Consider the following 23,619-nt stretch of genomic DNA (forward strand, 5'->3'; position numbering starts at 1 on the left):
CACCAGCTCTTTTGGCAAGTTGGAAAATACTGGGCTCCATTATAAAAGCTAAAAATGTCCTGGACCTGGAGTTGTTTACCCAGAGTATGAGCCGCTCTAAAGTTACAGAGCTCTGGTTGGAAGACTGGCTTGAAGGCCGCCTCCAAGTAACTGACGTCACAGTCGTCTCAGCAGCTGCTGTGACACCGAGCTGAGCAGCTTTTTGATTTGTGAAAGGGCTGAAGGTTTCTAAGGGACTTGTCAGTACTGCTCTGTTGAATGGTTGGATAGATTTTGCACTCCCATTTCTTGCAAAGAAGCAAGATACACTGAGCTGAGACTTTCGTCTTTAAAACAACAACAACAACAACAAAACCTAGCTATCCTTCCACTGCTAGTTGTGGTGGGACATCCATAGGATTTCTCCCCAGAGCAAAAAGGTATGTTTCTTTCTATCAAATGACTCATTGTGGCAAAATATAGAGGGGCTGCTGCTGATATGACTTAAACTCTGAACACTGTTTAAGGGGAGGGTTAGTTCAACATCTGCCTCTTTCAGTGTCTGTGTCTGGGCTTAAAAACAGTGAGCGGGGTGGAGTAGCGGATTTTACTGACTCCCGGGGAAGCAAGGTTCAGCTGCTGTGGGTGGATTTCCCAACTCAGGGCTGACAGCGACATCCACCCTCTGAAACGGTCTTTTTCAAGCACTGCTTCTCAGTACTTCGAGCACTACTTCACCTACTGTGGAATTTCATTAAATGTATTTATGAGAATGCTGTTTTTCATCAGGATGAAGACTGTTTACATTTACAGAGTAAAGTTCACACTCCTGGAGATTGTTGGTATTTGAAAATTACAACGAAAAGTAAATGTAGTTCATTCAAGATGATGGTTTGCTCCCTCCATGACTAGTGCTTTTGTAATCTGAGTGGAAGTGCGTGCCATTCATAACCCGTGAATCTGCGGTTAGCTGGGAATCTTACACTACATCTTCTGTTGTTTAAGTTGATGAATTTTGGATACTTATTTATCCATGACAGAAGTTCCTTTCGAAAGTTTTCTAAGTTAAGAAAAGTAAAATCAGCATGTCTATCTTGGAAGCTTTCTTTCTTTTTTTTTTTTTTCCTTTCTTTTTTAATCCTGGATGTTTTCTAGCATGAGTGTATAACTGAAGAAAAACAAGGAAAGAGAAGGTAATCAAATGAGAAGGCAAGAAGGATTTCTTCAGAATGGCATGTAGCATTATTGCTTTGGCCTTTTTGAAACATGAGGAACATGGTGAAATAACAAGAAACAGCAATGAGAAAATACTCCCTTTTGCCCTGCATGAAATCAAATCGTGGTTGTCTTTGAAAGATGCATCTTTCAACAATAGGGGAGGAGTAAGGTCTTAATTTGTTGAAATGATGCAAGTGATTTGTAACAGCCTGGAGAAAGAGCTAGAGAGTCTTAGAGGCTAATGGTGCCTAACGCCAATGGGTGTGGGCATAGGAATTCCTCATCCCTCAAGCTTAAAGAGAAGCAAAGCATTTCTAGGGCCAATGATTTTTCTAGGAATTGTGAGATTGATTGTACCTACTGTGTGTGGCATTCCTACATTCCTTTGTAACCTCCTACAAATGAAAAACCTTTGATTTTTTTTAAAATTTTATTTATTTAACAGACAGAGAGATCACAAGTAGGCAGAGAGGCAGGCAGAGAGAGAGAGGGAAGCAGGCTCCCCACTGAGCAGAGAGCCCGATGTGGGGCTCCATCCCAGGACCCTGAGATCATGACCTGAGCCGAAGGCAGAGGCTTAACCCACTGAGCCACCCAGGCGCCCCAAACCTTTGATTTTATATGAAAAGTAGCATGTTTAGAAAAAAGAAATAGGAGAGCAAGAAACAAATACTCAGAACAAAAATCTCAGAAGAGAGAAGTAGCCATAGGGTCAGCACCCATAACACTGTTTCATTTGTCTGGCTGATGTCCAGTTTCCAGTGGGGGGAGAGGGGGATGGTGGCTAAAATGGTAATGACCAAACTGTAGGAAGATTGGAGCTCTCCTTAGAAAAAGATGTGTTACCATGACCAAATTGAGACTGAGTTGGGAAATTAATTTTTTGTGAGATTCCTAAGTTTCTCTTAAATGCTGCTTGCTTATAGGACAGAAGATAAGCAGAACTATTTTTCACCCATCACCATGCTTGGGCTACCCACTCGCAACCCAACAATTCTGGCTTCCTGCCTTAGCCTCAGGGACTCAGAAGTAGGTTACATAGATTATATAATGCTACCTTAGCCTTGTCGAGGGAAGAACACATGCGTGACTAATGCAGTTCACTCGATCCTTTTATACTTGCTCTAATAAATTTGTATTCTGAATGAAATTCTGCATGAACCGAAATGATACAGAGTTGGAGACACAGAGAGGGATGCAGATGGCTCAAATCCTTCCTCCTCTCCCACGTAGATGCCAATATCCATGGGCGAAAAGTATGACAACTAGGAACAAAGAGAACTTTTATATTGGCCTCACTAGAGAGCACTGAAACGGAGTTTTAAAATCTTTTGAACCACTTCACCCTGTAACTTCTCATGAGAGGACATTATGTTCCTACAGAGTTGCCCTATTACTTGGACTTTTTTTAATATTTAAGGAGAATTATAATAAAAGCAGTTTAATATAAGATTTGTCTATTCAAATTTTTATCTACAATAAAAAAAATTGCCTAAATGTTCAATTTGCCATGTATTCTTAACATATTTGAAAAATACTGATGGCAAAAGAACGTCATTGAAAATATGAGAGTCTGCAAAATTAGATTTGTTCCTATTAATTTTCTAATTAAATAAAGGTGAAAATTGTAAGTTTTATTCCAGAGAAAGAAAACATAAAGAAGGAAAAATGAAGGCGAGGAAGGAGAGAGGGAGGGAAGAAAAGAAAAAGGGAAGGACGGAAGGAAAAAACCAAGAAACAGGCATTTACTGAACACCCACTCGGATTCAAAACCATGTGAGGCACTTTTATTAAGCCTTCTCCCTCTTTTGTTCATGTAATCCTCACGACTACTCTATGGACGCCACTGTATTTCTGGAGGGGAAAGCAATAAATTCAGTCATATTACGTTTGACATTTATGACATGACATAGATGCTAGGAAGACAACATAAATCCTCCCACAAAATTTGGCACAGATATTGCTCTATAGGAATTTTCTTTCAAAGGCTTGCTTTTGATCCATAACCATTACATTTCCTGGCACTGGATACTGCTCTGGCCATGGAAAGGGGAAGCTCTGTAGATTGGCCCTCATCCAAAGTAAGTGATGAGTTTGGCTGTTTGCAGTTAAGTGCAGGATTCGGTCTGCTTTGGCAACATTACCTGGGTTCATGTATAATGCTGTTACAAAAAGCAAGCCTGAAGTAGTTTTCCTGGATGACCTTCAGGTAGATTCCAAAAAAAAAAAAAAAAAAGAATAACCTGACACCTTTTAGCCTTGGTCTGGAAGTGATTCAGGAAGAAGAGTTAGCAATAGAAAGAAAAATTGGAGGGGCGCCTGGGTGGTTCAGTTGGTTAAGCATAGGCCTTGGGCTCAAGTCATGATGAGCTCAGGGCCTTAGGTTCTCAGCAGGGAGCCTGCTTCTCCCCCCACCCCCGCTCCTGTTCTCTCTCTTTCTCTCTCTCTCACAAAACAATAGAATCTTAAAAAAAAAAAAAAAAAAAGTTTAGAAAAGGGAAAGAAAATTGGGGCCATTTGCTATGTAACTATAGGAGAAACTTTGTGAAGATTTCTGAATATTTCCTGTGCTTAGAAACAGGACGAAACATGGGCTGTCATAACACCTTCTTTCCAGGTAGCTTGAAATTAATCTGCTCCCTTTCTATAATTTTCTTGGATACCTTTGCAGCTACTTCTTGAGGTCTTAAACCATTCCACTCTCCCTAAGAAACCTCAGTGTTAAGAACCTATTGTAAGCAAGAGAGTTTCAGCTCACAATCAATTACATATAGCTTCGAAGCAGTCTGCCAGTCAAAAAAATAGGCACCGTGCATTTCCTGTGAATAGTTAGTAGATGAAATTAAAAGATTACTAGGTAATCAAGATTAATGACCGATCTACCAAAACAAACAGAAAACAAGATTGTGTATATGCTTTACTATCTTCGTTTTGTTAGATCTTCATTGACGTATTTATTTTAGGCAACTTGCTTTGAGTACTGTGGTCACTGGTCACTGGCTCACAGGTGTGGAAGGTAGCAAAAGGACAAAAGGATCGACAGAGGAGATGGAACATGAGACTAGAAAAACAGCATGGCTGAGTGGATAAAATGAGACATGGGAGCATCTCAGATCTGAAATTAGCTTCTTTTCTTGACTAAATTAGTCACAGTATTAAGACTGTCAAAGAAGTAGGTAAAAATGACAAAGGCTCTGTAGCAAATTGTTTATGAGAATGACAATGTAGATCGCAATATTTATGGGCTGTTTTTGAAGGTAGGGCCCTGTCTAGGGCACTCATTTCTTTTTTATCCTTATTAGTCTATTATAATTTATTGATAGATTGCGGCTCAAAAAATATCTTTGGAGCAGTTTACCCCTTGGATATGCATGTTCAGAACAGTCTGATAAAAATGAAATTAGTCTTCAATGTTTATCTTACATTTGGGACGCGAAATACACGGTCATCTTCTGCCACTACAAAATGGGGCTTGCTAAGTAGTTATGTCGGCTTCATGCCACAGCTCTGATACCCAAACAGCTGTTGACTTTGGGGTCACTGTGCTTGTAATTAGCATTAGCAGCCACCTGGTAAATTAACACATTTCGGTCATGACCCAGATAACCAAAGAGCTAGACTTCCAATAGCCATCATTATCTTCAGTGTGATTCAGACATTTTAAATACTCTTTTCCACCCACTAAAAAGTGTCAGTCTGCCTTTTTTTCTTTCCTTTTTTTTTTTTTAAGTAGACTTTATACCCAACGTGGGGCTTGAACTCACAACACTGAGACCAAGAGTCAAACACTCCACCAAACAAGCCAGCCAGGTTCCCATATGCCCTTCTTAATCGAAATTGCTTTTCACGGAAATCAGACCATGATTTTTTTAAGGAAGAACTAGGGAAAATGTGTAGATTTCTCAAACGATGTTGCCTATCGTGTGTCATATAATCTTTGTAACAACCCTTTAAGTAGCATCCATTTTTAAATAAATCTCAGAGATTTTAGATGACATATAACAGAATTACTGATCTGGTATTTTAAATTGCATCTTCAGGGGTGCCTGAGTGGCTCAGTCAGTTGAGCGCCCAACCTGTGATTTCAGCTCCGGTCAAGATCTCAGGGTCATGAGATGAAGCCCTGTGTTGGGCTCCATGCTGGGCATGGAGCCTGCTTAGATTCTCTCCCCCTACCCCTTTCCAATCAAACACACACACACACACATGCCATCCAAATAAATAAATAAATGTTAATTAAATAAATTGCATCTTCAAAGCCTAAATATACATACTGGAAATGCTAGAAATCTAATTATTTCAGTCACTGCTTAATGTTATCAAGGATATCCTTGCAAACAGAGCAGTGTTTTCTTCAGTGCTCTGTATTCAATAGGCTAAACAGATTGTGGTATATGGTTCTTTAGAAGAAAATCAGAGCATGTGGTTCCCAGGATGGCTTTGCTGCTTTTACATTTTACTTGATGAACTAAAATAATGAACATATTTTTATGATTCAGTTTCATTTTTTGCTGCCATGTCAGTCCCACCCAGATTGACTAACAACTCAGGGGTCTTATCACTACAGTCCTCACATTTGTCGTGGGCTTGCGACTCTGAATATAAACGGAGACTGTGATCCTGTACTACTCAGGACTTCAATTCACAGAAACACACAGTCCGGTTGCATCAAAAACAGGAGTAATTCTGTTGCAGCAGAATCTACCACAGCTGTATGGATAGGACAGACCACCCAGTGGAATTTCATACTTCTACTCTGATAGTCACACAAAAATTCCATCTTTAGATTAGGTGGTTGGTTAAAGGAATGCTTACATCTTACATATGCATTTAAATATAATTTTGCTGACTTGTTTCAGAAAGGGGGGAAAACCCATTTGAGAAAGGGGGAAAAAAACATTTGGACAATACTTACTTTTTTTTTTTTTTTTAAGTGAGTGCTTTTTTTTTTTTTAAAGACTTTATTTATTTATTTGACAGAGAGAAATCACAAGTAGATGGAGAGGCAGGCAAAGAGAGAGGGAAGCAGGCTCCCTGCTGAGCAGAGAGCCCAATGCAGGACTCGATCCCAAGACCCTGAGATCATGACCTGAGCCAAAGGCAGCGGCTTAACCCACTGAGCCACCCAGGCACCCTGGACAATACTTACTTGTTGACTGTGTTAATTCTTTTTTTCTTTGTTTCTTTCTTTTTTAAATTAATTAAGTAGGCTCCAACATGGAGCCCAGTGCAGACTTGAACTCACAACCCTGAGTCAGTGACTTAGTCGACTGAACCACCCAGGTGTCCCAACTGTGTTAGTTCTTCTTAAGCAGATTGTTAATCATCTTCTGTCTTAAGTACGGTTTTCCTATAGTTTGTTTATGTCGACGGCTCTTAACAAAGTGATAACATGTTTCCAAAAGCAAATGGATTTGGAACTCTTCCTCCTTATGTTTATATTAGGCTTTATTTTAAAGGCAAGTGAGACTGCTTTGAATAAAACAACTCCAAGCTTCCAAGAAACAGTTGAGAAGGCAGAGACAAGCAGAAATACCCCTTCACTAACACTCACACGGTTGCCATGGACCTGCATAAGCAGTGGGAGAACACAGAGGCTAACTGGCACAAGGAGAAGATGGAATTACTGGACCAGTTTGACAACGAAAGGAAGGAATGGGAGAGTCAATGGAAAATCATGCAGAAGAAGATAGAAGAGGTACAAATTGGTTTGTTTTGAATACGTTGAAACTGAACGCTCAGAATGAAAATTCTGTTTGAGATTCTGTTGTACTGGAGACTATTTGTTTTCCTTATTCTACCTAAGAGATGCACATCGAGTCTCAATGACATTTACTAGACCAAAAATAGCAGAACCTTATCCAGTGGTATTGAAGAGACTAGGTGGAGATAGATAGATAGATAGATAGATATACCCCTGCATGAAAATTAAGAACTTAAATGTTACTCTAAAATGTAGCAATTTATTATTTTCTCACTAAAGTGACTTGGTATCAAAAACGAGTTGTTTAAAAAAAATGAGTTTTGTTATTGTTTTTGTTTTTGCATGAATTTTTAAGCACAAAGCCCAGGAGGAAAATGTAAGAAAAATGCAATTGGTGGACCATATATTAGCAAAATTACAATTGGGCTTTAAAATACAGATCTTTGAAATGATTTATGAATCATGTCTACTAAAGGAAATTACGTATTAGATTATTCAGCATAATCAAAAGGAGTGTCGTATATCAAAATGGCGGTGGACATGATATTTATTCTGGCAGAATGTGCCACATTTATTGGCACATTTGTTAAGAAAAGGGTTATGAAAAACAACATGTCATGACTCTGACACAAATAGTCATTTTATCCCCATTAACCATCCCTCCCTGTTGGCCCGGGAATATTTCCTTCAAGTATTTACATTGATGTATTTTTGAGCTGGTTTCAACTGAAAATTATTTCTACTTATCTTGCTTTCTTCTAATGCCATCCATGTTGTCATGTGGTTTGTGCATGTTGCCAAAGTGATACTTTTAACAGACTCCTTGGCCTTTATTCACAGGCTATCAAAGCTGGTGCTTTATGTGTTTTCAGTATAAATATTTTTCTTATTAACAGCCGTGTAATTGCTTGTGAATAAAATATAAATCGGCACACTACAAGGAAAAATTAAAAAGTAACTATTCAACTCTTCCTGTAACAGAGCTGAGAAGGCAGACATGTAGTCTGTGATTCTATTGAAATGAGAATCCACTGCTCATACCTCTATAGTTTGGAAAGGATGTTTTGCTTATTCTCTTAACTCCTCTTTATCCAAAGACTAAGTGTGGATGAAAACAAGGAGATGTCTAAGTCAAATCAGAATCCAAAACTTCAAACAGAAACCTGAAGTCATGGGTCATTGCCTCCCAAAGGTTTGGGAGACCAGATAATTCAAGCATCTAAGCAAAAAAATAAAAAAAAAAATTAAAAATTAAGGAGTCAGGATAAGTCTAGCCAATTGTTTAAGCAATAGAACTAAAATAATCTGCTGTCTGGTGAGACATTGTACTGTTGTATTGTCAAATAATTATTCTCACAACTTTGAAGATTCTATCTATGGTAAATATTAGCTTTTTTGATGAGCAGGCATTAAACGTGTTTTAAACATAGGATGATAGTTTGTAGAAATACTGTTCTTTCTGCATCAAGGAGATAGAAGGCTGTAATATTTTTTCTTCATCTTGGATAGTAGCCATGGTGCTATTTGTGTCTTGCCAGAAATATACAGCCCCACTACTGGGAGTATGTTTGCATAATGTGTTTCCCCAGAATACCCATAGATAATGTTCTTTCATACCTGAATACTAGCATTGTACTCCCTTTATCATACTAATACATATTTCTTTTCCACTATCAGCTTTGTAGCCCATAAGAATGTACCCTTAATATGTCTGTCTTACAGGCTACAAATGAGGGTAGAAAAATTTGAGGAAAACAGGAAGAAAGTATCCTCGCATGTCAGAGAATCCAGAATTTTTTTAAACTAAAATTAAACATCAACATTTGAAAATAATTATAACATTCTGTGAGCATAATAGACTGTATTTGTTTAACATATATCACTAAGTTGTGCATATTAAGTCAGACACAAGTTATTAAGCCATGTACTAGAGAATTGTGGGTTCCCAAATGTGCAGATGCGATTTGGTTCCAAGAGCTATCTTCCAGTGGGAGGATCCAGTGTTGAGTGTTAAGATAGATGCTAATGGCTCTTTGCTCAGCCACTATCCACAATCATTGTACTGCTATTGCAAAACCCAGATGTATTCGGAAACCTGGAGTAATCCAGATAGAAACCCTAAATAGGGGCGCCTGGGTGGCTCAGTGGGTTAAGCCTCTGCCTTCAGCTCAGGTCATGATCCCAGGGTCCTAGGATCCAGCCCCGCATCGGGCTCTCTGCTCCTCGGGGAGTCTGCTTTCTCCTCTCTCCTTCTGCCCACCTCTCTGCCTACTTGTGATCTCTGTCTGTCAAATAAATAAATAAAATCTTTAAAAAAGAAAAAAAAGAAAGAAAGAAAGAAACCCTAAATAGAGGTCTTGGTTTCTGGAATTTTTTCTTTCTTTCTTTCTTTTTTTTAATCACATTGCAGTCTTTTCTGCTTGTCACCTTTGTTCAAATGATCAGAGAACTATAAACAAGTGCTGAGTATGGAGTAAAACAGATTTTCTTGTACAAAATAAATTTGTTTTCTATCAATAATGTATTGTTGCTTATCCGTACCTCACTTAAATCCTAAGAGAATTTAAGATGGTATGTAAAATTTTACAGAAGTTACAGTATTTCAGAACAAAACAGAACAAAAAGATCAGTTGAAGGCAGGAGAAAGGATCTTACGTGAATTACATGTAGCAAGTCTATCTCTGTAGTAACATAAAAATTAGAAGCTGCATGTTTCTCAGTATTCAGGAGACAAAGGCAAACCTGTTTCCCAGGCATAATACTTCTGTCCCTGATTTTGAAAATAAGGCAATTTTGTTTTTACCCATAGCTCCTTAAAAAGCAGACAGTGTCACCATAAGCATCCTTAGATTTAACATAAAGTTTTGAGGGTTGCTTTGTATCCAGTCTCTCAAGGTCAGCTCAAATCATAATGCCCACAAGAGCTCAGAGCAAGTAATTTTATGAGGACAAAAATGATTGCTCCATGGCTATAATTTGATGCTGTCCTGAGATCATCCAATGATAGATGTGAATCTCTGGAAATATATATACTGTATAGACTTCAGCCACCAACTCAGCATAGTGCTTCTCTCTGAGATGTGAGTAAATATTGAACAGCAGTATTGTCTTCCTTGAATAGATATAGGTTGTGGCCATAAAATGTAGTCATTTGCTTAAATAGTTATCCGAAAAACTCCTTTGAAATTTGCCAAGCTTTCCCACAGCTCAAGCCTAAAGAGGAAGGCTACTTACTTCCTATATTTAGGGGTGAGTTGTGTGAGTGACTACAGGTTAAACTAAACTCTCATTAAGAGATAATTTGGAGTCCACTTTAACATAGACTAATAAATGATGGAAGCCTTAGAGTTCTCGTATCATAAAGGACCGGTCACGTGTGTTTTAATCAGGATAAGAAATCTTTTTATTTTTTTAAGATTTTATTTATTTATTTAACAGAAAGACACAGCAAGAGAGGGAACACAAGCAGGGGGAGTGGGAGAGGGAGAAGCGGGCTTCCCGCAGAGCAGGGAGCCCGATGCGGGGCTTAATCCTAGGACCCTGGGATCATGACCTGAGTTGAAGGCAGACGCTGAATGAGAGCCACCCAGGTACCTGAGAAAGCTTTTTTTTGGTGGGGGGGGGGGGGGGAATCTCTTCTTAAAAAAAAAAAATCTCAGTGGTACCTAGCAATACCTTAGTAACACCAACATATCTTCTAATGGAAACATCTTTCATCTGCACAATGTCCACTTGGGGGGTGGAATGAACTGGAACACTACATGATACTGTCAACTGCTTAGACACTTCGCCGTTAGCTGCAAATAGAATCATATATTTTTAAAACATCACTTTAGTATCAGTTAAACCAGATTTTATTTATTTATTTGACAGAGAGAGAGAGAGACACAGTGAGAGAAGGAACAGAAGCAGGGTGAGTGGGACAGAGAGAAGCAGGCTTCCTGCCAAGCAGGGAGCCCGAAGCAGGACTCAATCCCAAGATCCCCAGATCAAAACATGAGCTGAAGGCAGATGCTTAATGACTAAGCCACCCAAGCACCCCTGACTGATCAGATTTTAGAAGCACTCCTCAGAAGCATGAGCATTAACACTAGTTAGTATATCATAATATGGCAAAGAGAACTCAAAATAGTGTGCTTGGTATGAAAAATATCGACCAAGTAAATTAGGAGGAGAAAAAAGCTTTATCTTTGTTTTCTTTGCAGCTTTGCCATGAAGTAAAGCTTCGGAGGAAAATCAACATGAATGAACGTGCTAAGATCATCAGTCATGATGGTGAGAAAGCAATTCGAGATCAAGTGCTGGAATCTCCAAATGACCCTAGTTCAGGGCGATGTGAATTTACAGGGATAAATCACAGGGATGGTCTGGAAAAAGAAAATAAAACAGAGCAGAGCTTACTCTGCGAGGGAAATCAAATGTGTAAGGAACAAAAAGCAACAAAAAAATCCAAAGTAGGGTTTATGGAACCTTTGGCCACAGAGAACCAAAAAGATTGTGAGGCCTGCCCTGGTCCGAGGACTTGGAAGGAAGAGAGCAGGAGGTGTTCTGGGGCCCTGAACTTGGTAAGTAAGACTGTGATTGGCCTAGAACTGTTCCTAAAGAAATATTTACATTTCAAAGCGCTAACGTGCTGTTGCTTGTATGTATAAAGGCTCTTGAAGAACTTGCCAAAGTTAGTGAAGAGTTATGCAGCTTTCAAGAGGAAATCCGAAAGCGGTCCAACCACAGAAGGTGGGCTGATATATCTATGATTATTTTCTATCAGAAAATCAAGACAAATATTATTTTCAGTGAATGAATCTAAACTGCCTCCTCTTTATACTTGGTTCATGTGAATTAACCATGAGTTATTAAAGGGTTATCTTAGATAGGAGATAAAAACTTTAATTGAATATTTCTCTGCTTACTAATTCTTAAACCAAATCTTCTCATTGTCTCCATAATTGGATTGTGAGGAATACTGCACTCTTTTGGTGTTTGGTTAAGGGACACTCTCCCGAATACTGTAACAAGTATCTTCTCGTGCAGCTCTTTCTCATTTTGAGTGTTGGCTGGGGGACGAGTACACAGTGGCGCTAATCCAATTTAAAATATCTTAAGAATTAACGATGTGGAGTTTTAATTATATAATGATGTTCTAGTGGAGTATTTAATACTTAAGTCATTTATTTCTCTACATTTACATGTATATAATGGAAGCATACATAATTCAGAACAACCTATTGTAAGTATGCATACACAGACATACGATGAGAGTAAATGGTGCTATTTCATTTTAGAAACACCTATATAATTATTAAAGTAAGTTTTCACCAAATTAAAAAAATAAATTGGAATTCTCTACAAGGTAAGTAAAGATGGATTGTTCTAGAATCAACAGTCATCTCCTAGTGAAGGAGTGTGTTCCTCTTAGAAACAGCAGCAGTGTTTCTCTTAGCTCTTAGGAATACCCTTAGTTCTCTTTAGCTCTTAGGAAGCTCAGAAAGAATTTTTGTATTGACTTACAATAGATTTTTTTATTCAACCATATTTTATACATAATTTTGCCCTCTACCTGGCCATTTTGTTTTTGCCTACCATTCTCCATTACTGAGTATTTATCTGCACTTTACTGTATTCTATCTTGTAACATTTTACAAGCTGAAGATATATAAATATGATTTATATTTATCAGTATGATCAATTTAACTTGTGGATTTATCTTGTTGCTTTATTTAGGTTTTTTGTTTTGATTGAACTTAGAAAAGACTCACTTGCCAATTTTCTTTTACAAACCACAACTGGTATAAAGTTCTTGTGACACCATACACTTCAGAAGGATAGTTCAAATATTGTATTTGAATTAGTATGTAATACTAATTCATTACATTTACATTACAATTTAGTCTAATATTTCTTTCCTCCTTCCCACTCTGCTTTATGATCCTGCTATACCAAAGTACTCTCTTGTCCTTAAAGAACCACCTATTTTTTATTGTAGCTCACTTTGCCTATATGCCCTTTTATTCACCCCCCAAATTTTTTTTTTTAATTTTAAAGCAAAAATGTTTAATGTTTATGGAAGCTACATGTTTGTCTTGAATTAAATTGGGAAAATCTTCTCTGTTCTACTCACTGAGACTCAGGCTCGAAAGCACATCTCAGTCTAACATGGGCTTCCATGATCAAGTCAGCAGAAGAAATGGGGGTGGAGAACTCTGGAAGGTCTTACACCAGCAATTTAATAATCTAGCTTGGAAATGACCCACATCATTCATGCTCTCTGGTCTCGTAGTTTCACCCCTATAACTGGGAGCCTGGAAATTTAGTTGCCCATGTTCCCAAATGGAAGAGATAACTGGATTTCAATGGGTAGTGGTAATAAGTAACACATTCTGCTCATATCTTCATCAAATACTTTGTTTACTCTCCTATACACATAAGAACGACATGCACTGAGGATCACACCCCAAAAGTCCCATTTAGACATCGAGAACTATTCTTTCAGTGTACTTTTTGCTGAGGCATTATTTCCCCAACCAACAGAATTGACTGTTCAGAGATTTTTTGTTTGTTGTTGTTGTTGTTGTTTATTTCTTTTCAGAGTTAACAGTATTCATTGTTTTTGCACCACACCCAGTGCTCCATGCAATACATGCCCTCCCTAATACTCACAGCCTTGTTCCCTCAACCTCCCACCCCCCACCCCTTCTTACTTTTGTTTCAAGCCCAAATGACACCTTCTACTTGGTATTACTCATGTTTCACTGAGCTTGTATTCAGATTTCTGTCACTCTGCTTAGTTTAGAATGTCATTTCAAATCCAAGAGAAGGAAGTTGAACTCACATGACATAATGACTAGGCATTCAGTAGGCAGAGCAGAGATGAGAAAATGGTAGAAGGGAACCTGTAGAAATGGGAAGACCAGTGGCAGACACCCCAAAGACTCCACAGTCTAGTCTGAGTGTAAGAGACAGTTTGGGAATATAATGGGAAGATAGTTTGGGTCAGAGCATGTAGACCATGAATGCTACATTGGGAGGTGGGCTTTATCTTTCAAGAAAAAGGACTTGGAGGTTCTGACTAGAGAATTTATATGAAAATGCTGTTTGAGGATGTTGGGAGTCCTTTTCTTATTGCAGAAATTCATTGCTTAAGCCATGGTTTCTTTTGAGAACTCATCCTAAATAAAATTATCACTAATACATCGTGTTTTATAATTGTTTAGGATGAAGTCAGATTCGTTTCTTCAGGAAATGCCAAATGTAATTAATATGCCTCACAGAGACCACATGGTCAATGATGGCCAGGGCATTCTTCCCCTCAATTTAGAAAAAGAAAAGCAGAAAAATAGGAAGAACCTAAGTACCAATGTGCTCCAAAGCAATTCTCTGAAGACATGTGAACTTGAAAGAACTGATCTGCAAAGAAATGAAATTCCACCACTTCCTCCTCCAAGAAGCACATCTCGAAATTTTCCCAGCTCCTATTCCGAAAAAGCTCATGAAAGTTTGAAGGAAAGTTTAGATCACTGCAGCCAGGTGGCTCAAGAGGGTCAAGATGAAAGGAACTGCAGTTCTGGTTTCCTTTTGAGGCACAATGAGATGCCTATCCTGTGTCTAAATGAAGGCAAGACTTTGAAAGATGGTATCGTGTCTTCTTCTTTGGCCCCCAAAGCCAAAATATGTAACAAGCCTTCATGTAATGAAAATGTTGGACTTAGCATGTGGTCGTATGACCCTGGGATCAGTGCAAAATATAGTCCGTCTCCATTGTGGTTTCAGAAAACCTGCTTGACTCCCAGTAAGCCAAAGTGTGAAAAGATGGTTCCAGATCACCCTACTAAAGCTCATCCCGATCTGCATATAAGCAGTGACTATAGCTCCTTGGTGACAGAGAGCAGTGGCCCACTTAAAAGTTTCAGCTGTGGCTTTAAGAAGACAACTAGGAATGAAAAACTGGCAGCTAAGACTGATGAATTTAACAGAATCGTATTTAGAACAGATAGAAATTGTCGGGCAATACAGCAAAATCAAAGCTACTCAGAATCATCTGAAGATCTTAAGCCCTGTGATACCTTAATTACTCATACAGGTAACATCTCAGAAAATGACAATGTGTCTGATATTCTGAAAACCAGTGTCCACGTGCCTGCGCCCAGAGAAAATGTGCCTGACAATCCCACCACAATATCCACAACAGGCCTCGTTAAACAAATGCAGGAACACATGAGCCCCAGCAGCTACCGCAATATGCTCCAAGAGCATGACTGGAGACCCAGTAATTTGTCTGGTCGGCCAAGATCAGCTGATCCTAGGTCAAATTACGGTGTTGTGGAAAAGCTGCTGAAAACCTATGAGACATCCACAGGATCTGCAGTGCAAAATTCTAAATGCTTCCAGGATAACTGGACCAGATGTAATGCTGATGTCAGCAGTGGGCCCACGTTAAGTCAGCATTTAGAAATAGTTCAGTTAGAACAAGAGCTTCAGCAAAAGCCAACTATGTGTGGAGCACACCAAGTGAAGCAAGGAGTAGACTGGAGAAAGATAACAGAGGTGAGAAAGCAATTAATGTGCATTGAGAGGACTGTGTCTACATGCAGCAGTGACTCAGAGTTCAGTCAATAGTCCATTTATATAAATAGAATGTAGGCACATGGTTTGATGACTTCTTAATTTCTTGATCCTTTATTTGTGAATAAGTATAAATTTTAGAATTGTTAACACGAACCTCTTAAAATATGATTTTTAAGACTGCGAATAGTACCTTATAACTTCTTTAAAATTTTGAAATGGGACAACATAAATAAAATAAGTAGAGCACTGGGTGTGGTGAAAAAATAATGAATACTGTTATGCTGAAAATAAATAAATTGAAAAAATTAAAAAAAAATAAGTAGAACCAAGAGCCTCAAGAAGATTCAATGTTTGTTGTTTCTTTCTTGAAAAAACACTCCAAATGTGCATTTATTGGTTTATAGAATTTTATTCTTTTAGTGTTTATATTTTTAAAAGAGTATTACAAATGTTTTTAAAATAGTTTCTTGCACTTTTCAGTTGTTGGCTATGATTGGTTCAGTCATTCCCAACATTTGATTCAGGTTTTTTTTCATGAGATTAGTCACATGGATGTGACTATGGGTCTAACACATTGTAAACTAATGCTTTATAAAGTTCTCTTTTTTGTGTGGAGCAGAAGGCAGTACATGGAAATAAAATATTATAGCTTAAAATTTTTTAAGGCCATTCTTTTTTTTTTTTTTTTTTTTAAAGATTTTATTTGTTTATTTGACAGAGATCACAAGTAGGCAGAGAGGCAGGCAGAGAGTGAGAGAGGGAAGCAGGCTCCCTGCTGAGCAGAGAGCCCGATGCGGGACTCGATCCCAGGACCCCGAGATCATGACCTGAGCCGAAGGCAGCGGCTTAACCCACTGAGCCACCCAGGCGCCCTTTTTAAGGCCATTCTTATTGGTGTAAATTCCTAACATGAAAATTGTCCCCACCCAAAAAAGTATTTAAATAAACTGTTATTCTTTTTTTGTTCCAGTCTGTTTGCAAAAGGATATAGTTTTCCCTAGCTATAGGAGGAAAAGAAGACAGTTGAAGAGATTGATATTTATAACAAAGAGCTATCCAACAATCCCTTTTTATGCATAATTTACAAAAAGTTACATGGTGACAGGTTGTTATAATTAGCTAATATTTCAAAAAATCATACTTTTGCAAAATTCAGTGTGTATGCAATATAGTTTTAAGCTATGCAGGTTGCCTTCTTCTGGTGTAAAAAAAATTTTTTTTATGTGGCTTTCAACCTCATAAAAATATCAGTTTTTATCCATTTTACCAGAAACCTTGCCTGTTTGTACAAGGTACAAGTAATTACCCTGGTTTTGTATTTCTCCATTTTTTACTTGAGTCCATAAATACCTGGGAGGCCTGTAAGCTTCAGATGACAAATGGAAACACGTATAGGATACTGGCTAAATACTCATCAGCTACATTTTTGCATTGGTTGTGGGGGTCCTCTACCATAGATTCTTAAGTGTAGTTTTTCATCCCCTCCCCCACCTGTGGGAGCAAATCTAAAAAAAAATAAGATTACAAAGACAGAAAAAGAAATTTTAGGTTATTGTCATAGAAATAGAGGCCATCCTCACTACCCATCTCAGATGAAAGAGCACCGGCTTTGTTGGGAAAGTCGATAATAATACTGGTATAAAATGTGTAGTGGAAACTTTTTTTTTTTTTTAATTACAAAGGTCTAAGAATGTTTTTCTTCCATTAAAGTAGAAAGAAAAGAAAGAAGATATTAAAGAAAAGGAAGGGACAGGAAAGAAAAGGTTTTAAGTCATCCAATAATGCCCAATATAGATAATGATTGTGTATTAACAAGTTATATTTTGAAATATTTTAGTGACAATTTTGAAACTTTTGAGAAGTAGTAATAGTGGTTCTTGGTGGGGAAAAAAAAGCATCAGATAAATCGTTCGGTGATCTGTGTGCCTTTTGCTTATGACCTCTGAAAGTGCCAATAACGACATAAATGAGCACGGTTTCTCTTATAAAATATTATCTTTTTGTTTTTTAAGAACACTAAACCATCCTAATGTCCCACTAATAAACACGTACAGTTCCATCTTCAAAGTTATCTAACGCAAATTTTTGAATCCTGAACTCATAATTAGTCGTAAAAAGAGATCAATTGTATTAAAATGTGGCAATGTGAAAAGATCTACAGGATTATCAAATACCATATTCCTCATTAAAAGTGAGATGCTTTTGATTCAAGACCACAAATAGTAGACAATCACCTTCTTCAGATATCCGTGCCGTTACTTCCTTCTAAATAGGTTAGTCCATCACCCTTGAAGTTGGGATCCATAATATATATTAAGCAATTAATATATTAATATATTATCAATTGTTGGTGCTTGTATAGTGAGATGGAGGTCTTCCTTTGTCTCTTAGGAATCCATGGCAGTGAAATCTTCGCGTGGAAAAGGATTTTCCCGACCCGCTAGACCAGCAAATCGCCGTCTCCCTTCCAGATGGGCCTCGAGATCTCCATCAGCGCCCCCTGCCGTGCGGAGGACTGCCCCCAGTTATACCATTTCTTTGAGATCCACAGCATCAATGGTCTGAGTCTCTGGCCTGGATTGCTAGATGACAAAAGTTTTAATTGCCAAATAGAGCATTCCGAGTGTTTACAGCCAATCCTGTCTCTTCTCTGTCTTTCAAGATCACTGGGACAAATGATTTCAATCTTAACTTCCCATCAGTCTTCAGTGTTTTTAATCTATGGAATAATTATCTTCCTGTATTTCGATTTCTTAGATCAGAATTTTTTAATGCCATCCTCATTAATTTGCCAATATGATTTTAAGTTGAAACAATGTACTATATTGTATATTCTAACTTTCTTGCAAGTGGCAGAAAGCAAGGTTATGTGCATGGCCATGTGTTTGTAGATGCATGTGTTACAATGAGAAGTATCCTAGTATGTATTTAGATAAGAAAAACATATGTGCTAGTGTTGACTTTGAAATTATAACCTGTATACCAATGTATCTTTCTGTTTATTTAAAATTTTTGAAAATATACAGTACTATTTATATTTTGTATACCTTTTAATAGGTATCCATTTAAGGCATTTGAGGTAATTATATTAACTGACCACTTTCTGGGCCCCAACTACACTGAAAAATAAGAATTATACACATTAATAACATTTGGTAGATTTCTAAATACAGCTCATAAATAGTTTCTTAACTGACATAAGGATGTACTAATACCATTGATTTCCTTGTTACTCTCTTAAATAAATAAAATTGTCACAGGTTTAATAGTTCAGGCTTCTAAAGCAAACATAAAATGTTCACAAAATCTTTTGTATATCATTCGGTAGTCTATTATGGCTTTAACTGAGTACTTGATCCCCAGAGCCATATTATGAGACAGCCTTAGAAATAACAGGACTTAAAAATGATCTTATTTTGTCAACTTCAGTAACACATAATCCTTAAATAGGATATGAAAAGAAATTCAGTTATGTTGAATTCTAATTTTCTGTTAAATTATATAGCTTTTAGTTAAGCTCCTTTATTTGAAGGCATATTTAGAGGTAAGTCATTTCCTTTTTCTTTTTTTTTAACTTTTCCACAAAATTAGTAGACAAAAACTAATTCGCTTTTTTAATTAACAAGAAATATTAAGAATGGTATTTGACTGAAAGCTGAATTATAATATATTTCTTACAGTTTCTACATTTAAAAAAAAAAAGCCTTAAACTAAACCTTGGCATCCATGAGTAGCATAAGAACAGAAATGTGTATTTTGGCCATAATTTGCATCCAGTGAACACATAAGATCTATATTGAGAACTGAAGGAAGTATGAATGTTGAAGTGCTTGGATTTTTATATGTAAGATCTTAGAAGCAACTTTGCTTTCCATTGTCTCTCTATAAAACCAACTTTGGTATTAGATATGAATTCTATTTAAGCTTTTCTTTATTACCAGAAAGGTTGAGAAAGCCTAGTGACATGAGTATTCAAAGACCTTCTTCTTATGATATATTTTAACAATTAAGAGAAATTCATTGCATTATACATCATGATCTGAGGTAAAGTAAATGATTTCTAAATCCCAGACTGCCTTAAAAGGCTCAAGACTGTTTGTTGTGTGATGATAGACAGATTCATGTTTTCCAAAAAGGAGAGTTTATAGGAGTTGAGATGAATAAAATGAGTAGAGTATGAAGCTGGAGAAGATGATAAGTAAGGGCTAGAGACCCACTCTTTTCTGGAATAGTTTTAGGAGAATAGGTATAAACTCTTCTTTAAATGTTTGGTAGAATTTGCCTGTGAAACCATCTGGTCCTAGACTTCTGTTTGTTGGGAATTTTCTGGTCACTGATTTAATATCTTTGCTGGTAATTGGTTTGTTCAAATTTTCTAGTTCTTCCTGTTTCAATTTTGGTAGCTTATATGTTTCTAGGAATTTACCCCTTTCTTCTAGGTTGTCCAGTTTATTGGAATATAGTTTTTCATAATATTCTCTTAAAATTGTTTCTATTTCTGTGGCGTTTAGAGCCATGCTTTTAATTCTTGTTTCTTTCAGGAATAACCTTTTCCATAGGAACCCTATCAGAGAAAGGTAACCTAGACACCAAGTGATGTCACTTACATCATATGCTTTTCATCTAGAAGGGTGGGGTGGAAAGGGAAGTGGTGGTGTGCAAGGATGGACCCATGAGGAAGTTGCTGCTGTGTTACATTGGAGAGACTGCCCAAGAATTGGGCAACATACCTGCTTCCCTCCATCACTGTATCCCAGGTAATCTGATGTGGATCTATGGTTCCTACCTCTAACTACAAGTCAAAATATTGAGGATCTATTTCCTAATCTCATCCCATAATTACTAAAGCAGAATTTCCAGGGGTTCAGAGGAGGATCTGGAGTCATTAATAAAACAATAACAACAACAACCACAAAAAGAAAGCAAACATTTGATGATTAAAGAGATTTGGAAGCAGTGACTTTGATGGATGCCCAAACAGATGAGCACCATTGGGTAGTCATGTTACCTCCCTGGGACTTAATTTTATTACCTGTAAAATAAAAGGGTTATATTATCAGGCATACAATTTTAAGTCACCTTTTCTATTACTATTTGAATGAAACATTTTAACATCTTCCTATGTTGACTAAAATCTCATAGAATATTAGAGTTAGAAAAAAAAAACTTAGTATCTAGTCCAACTCCTTGATTGCTAAGATGAAGAAACTAAAGCAAAGATTATTGAAATATTCTGTTTTCTCTTTTAAAATATTTTATAATTTTTTATGGAAAAACCTATCAGGTAAATGGAAATTATCCTTCAAAAATATTTTTTTATTATTGTGAATTTTAACTGGTAGTTTTTCTACTTTGGATGGGCATTTTCTTCCCAAAAACACCCTTCATTATGCTGGATTGAAGACATTTGTAAACATTTCAGAAATATTTGATTAGAAACACTTGTATTAATAGAAGCTTTGCTGAGCAGACTTTTTGGTGGGAAACTCTTATGTTATTCCAAGTGAGCAATTTGATCTCAGAAAGGAATAAGAACAAGGCAGATAAAGTTCTTGAGTTTTTGTGCATGTGTGTGTGCGTGCATGTGTGCTTGTGTGTGTGTGTTCGCACACAACCCTTGCACGAGTTCTCTATGTTGCCTTATCACCAAAGCCAAATATAAAGATGTAAGTTATGTTTGCATAATTCAATTATTGAAAATTAACCTTAACTTTCATTTGTTTTTACATAGACAATGAAGATGATTAGCTATATCATGCATGATTTACCTCTACAGAGAGAAGGTAACCAGACTCCATGTCATCTTGAGAAAATATGTGGACCTAAGAAAGAGAATATGTTTCCCTGCAGAGATTTTTAAAATTATTTTTAGGCACATTTCCTGACAAACAGATACTTGATATTAGAATCTCCTCCAGTGATTGGAAGTTACTGAATTAAATAGGTGTGGAGACACATGTTGTGGCATGTCTATACATTGAGAATATTTTTATTTTCTTCCTTTCCTATAGCAGTCTCCAGGAAAGCTAAAATTTTATGAAGTCTAAAATCAAATATGTCCACAGTTCAGCCTAGCTTCTCCTAAGATATCTCTACATAATAAAATCTAAAAGCCTGCATGAATTCCTGCACTTAGCCACACGTAACCCCAAATAGCTTCTCATACCCTGATAGCCACTCTGCCCATTTAAACCGTTTATTGAATCTGATTAATTTTTGTTTGAAAAAAAGCGTACTCCTCTGAAATTTGCCTTTACATGTGAAGTTAGTTTAATTATTTTAGGTAGACTCAGATTTCTATTATAGTGTTATTTTGCTTCAAGTTCTGCATGTTTCTTCTTAAGTAGCAAGTATCTTTATTAGAAGATACAACTATGACTTATTATTTGATAGAGCCCAGAATATGCTCTCTCAAAAAATGGGCTTCATAAAGTTAAAAATTAAAACAAAACAAACAAAAAACAAAGTTGGAGGAGGCAGCTTTCAGGCAAGTGTCTAGTCAACATTTTTTACTGTAGGAATTTTTCTTATCATAGAAAATAATTTTCATTCCAGTGGGAAAAAAGTCAAAAAATCTTACACATATTGCAATGATCTTTTGAGTCCAACATGTATGATTGGCAAATTCTGGAAAAGAAGTTCTGCTTATATGAAGCTATGATGAAGTCTAGAAATAAAGTCTAGAATGGCAAGGATCATAAAAGTCATATGAAACAATCCTGAAACTCAGAGGTCTGTATGATGGCCAAGGTTATAAGGATGGTCACCACAGTAGGCTCCAACACCAGTGTCTTGCCTCCCTGTATGCCTGCGTGCACCTATGACTTGATGGTTTGCAAAGCACACTTACATACCTTGACTTGTTGACTTCTTCCAACAAACTTCAAGGCAGCCTTTGTGATTTCTAATTTCAGATGGAAAAATTAAATAACCAAGATAATAAATATTTCTCAAGATAATACTGAGAAATAAATAGGTGGTTCTATGGACTCCTCATTCCGACTCTTTTCCAAAAAAAAGGAAGAGGAAGCAAAGAGTGAAGTTCTTTTTCACATACATTTTATGCATGGCAAGTTGTTTATTTTGATTTCGTTGAGAGTTTCTCCTAATTTTGCCTTTCAGTCTTCTTAACCAAAGTTCTTCATTTTTATATGGTTTCAAAAAGATTATTAAAGTCATGAAGAAGGCTCACTTTACCAAAATATGTTTCTTTCTTTTGGTGCCTATGCTCTGAAATTGTGTAAATTTTGTATGTGGGCCAAAATCTTGAAGGTAAACTGATAAGTAGCCAAAGCAATCCTCATCTGTAGTACCAAGTGAATCCTGATCTCCTCACCCTTCAAAACAATCACAGAAAATTTTCATACTATATGGCTTAAATGTACTCAAGAATAAATGAGAACATTTCCCTTGGAACTTGCAGTTATTTCTAATTTATAATCTTACTCCAAAATAAATTGTATCTGCCAATTTCCTTTTGAGGCTTTATTCTCCAATTAAATTATGTACTTATGTAATTTTATAAAAATCATTAAACAAATTCAATGTAGCTGTTTGGGATCTGCAGAGTTTTCTTTCTATATAACGTCATTCAGCCTCAAAATAATGCTAAACTGTCTAACCTCAATTATATATTTTAAGCTTTGCACAAAATTTTGTGTTACAATTAACTCAGTTAACAGATTCTCTAAATTAATGATCTCTAGAGTGAAATAGTTAATGCACAATGAATGCCAGAGAATCATTTACATTATTTTTTAAAAGAAGTTACATGTTGGAGTAAAAGGGAACAATAGTTGCTATATGCTAAAATTTGGGAGGTAAATTATGGGGAATAAAGGTTCTTCCTGGGAGATCCCAGGCAAGGAGAGAGGAGCTAAGACTAAGCATGTCACCTTGTTAGAAAAAGAAGCGAGTGGGGGCATAGCCCAGGGAGCCAAAGCTAGATGAATTCATGACTTAGTTCAGCAAAAGCAACCACTAGGTTTTCCCAGGACATCAGACTCCAGGGTGCCTCATGCTTAGGATTCAGGTAAGGGGTCATCTTCAAGGAGATTCTTCATAAGACAGCTAAGACCCTGAAACTGAGGCCAGGGCCAGGGTAGGAATGAAATGATCAGGGAAGGAAATTGTCAAAAGCAACATACTAGATCAAG

At 37.0% G+C, this 23,619-nt stretch overlaps 1 protein-coding gene across 2 annotated transcripts; it reads left to right on the forward strand.

Moving 5' to 3' along the window:
• The first annotated feature begins 203 nt into the window (after positions 1 to 203).
• Positions 204 to 23,012, forward strand: KIAA0408. 2 transcript variants are annotated; one of them, XM_082729872.1, is made up of 6 exons: positions 204 to 419; positions 6,643 to 6,895; positions 11,107 to 11,466; positions 11,556 to 11,635; positions 14,113 to 15,442; positions 17,855 to 23,012. In XM_082729872.1, exons 2-6 carry the CDS (start codon positions 6,761 to 6,763, stop codon positions 18,026 to 18,028), a joined length of 2,079 nt encoding a protein of 692 aa, XP_082585998.1. In that variant the 5' UTR covers positions 204 to 419; positions 6,643 to 6,760; the 3' UTR covers positions 18,029 to 23,012. The 2 variants fall into 2 exon arrangements, with proteins under 2 accessions (XP_082585998.1, XP_082585999.1); XM_082729873.1 differs by having other exon boundaries at positions 6,657 to 6,895.
• The last annotated feature ends 607 nt before the right edge of the window (positions 23,013 to 23,619 follow it).

This window comes from Mustela nivalis, assembly GCF_964662115.1.
Source record: "Mustela nivalis genome assembly, chromosome: 5".
In the NCBI taxonomy this organism is placed as follows: Eukaryota; Metazoa; Chordata; class Mammalia; order Carnivora; family Mustelidae; genus Mustela; species Mustela nivalis.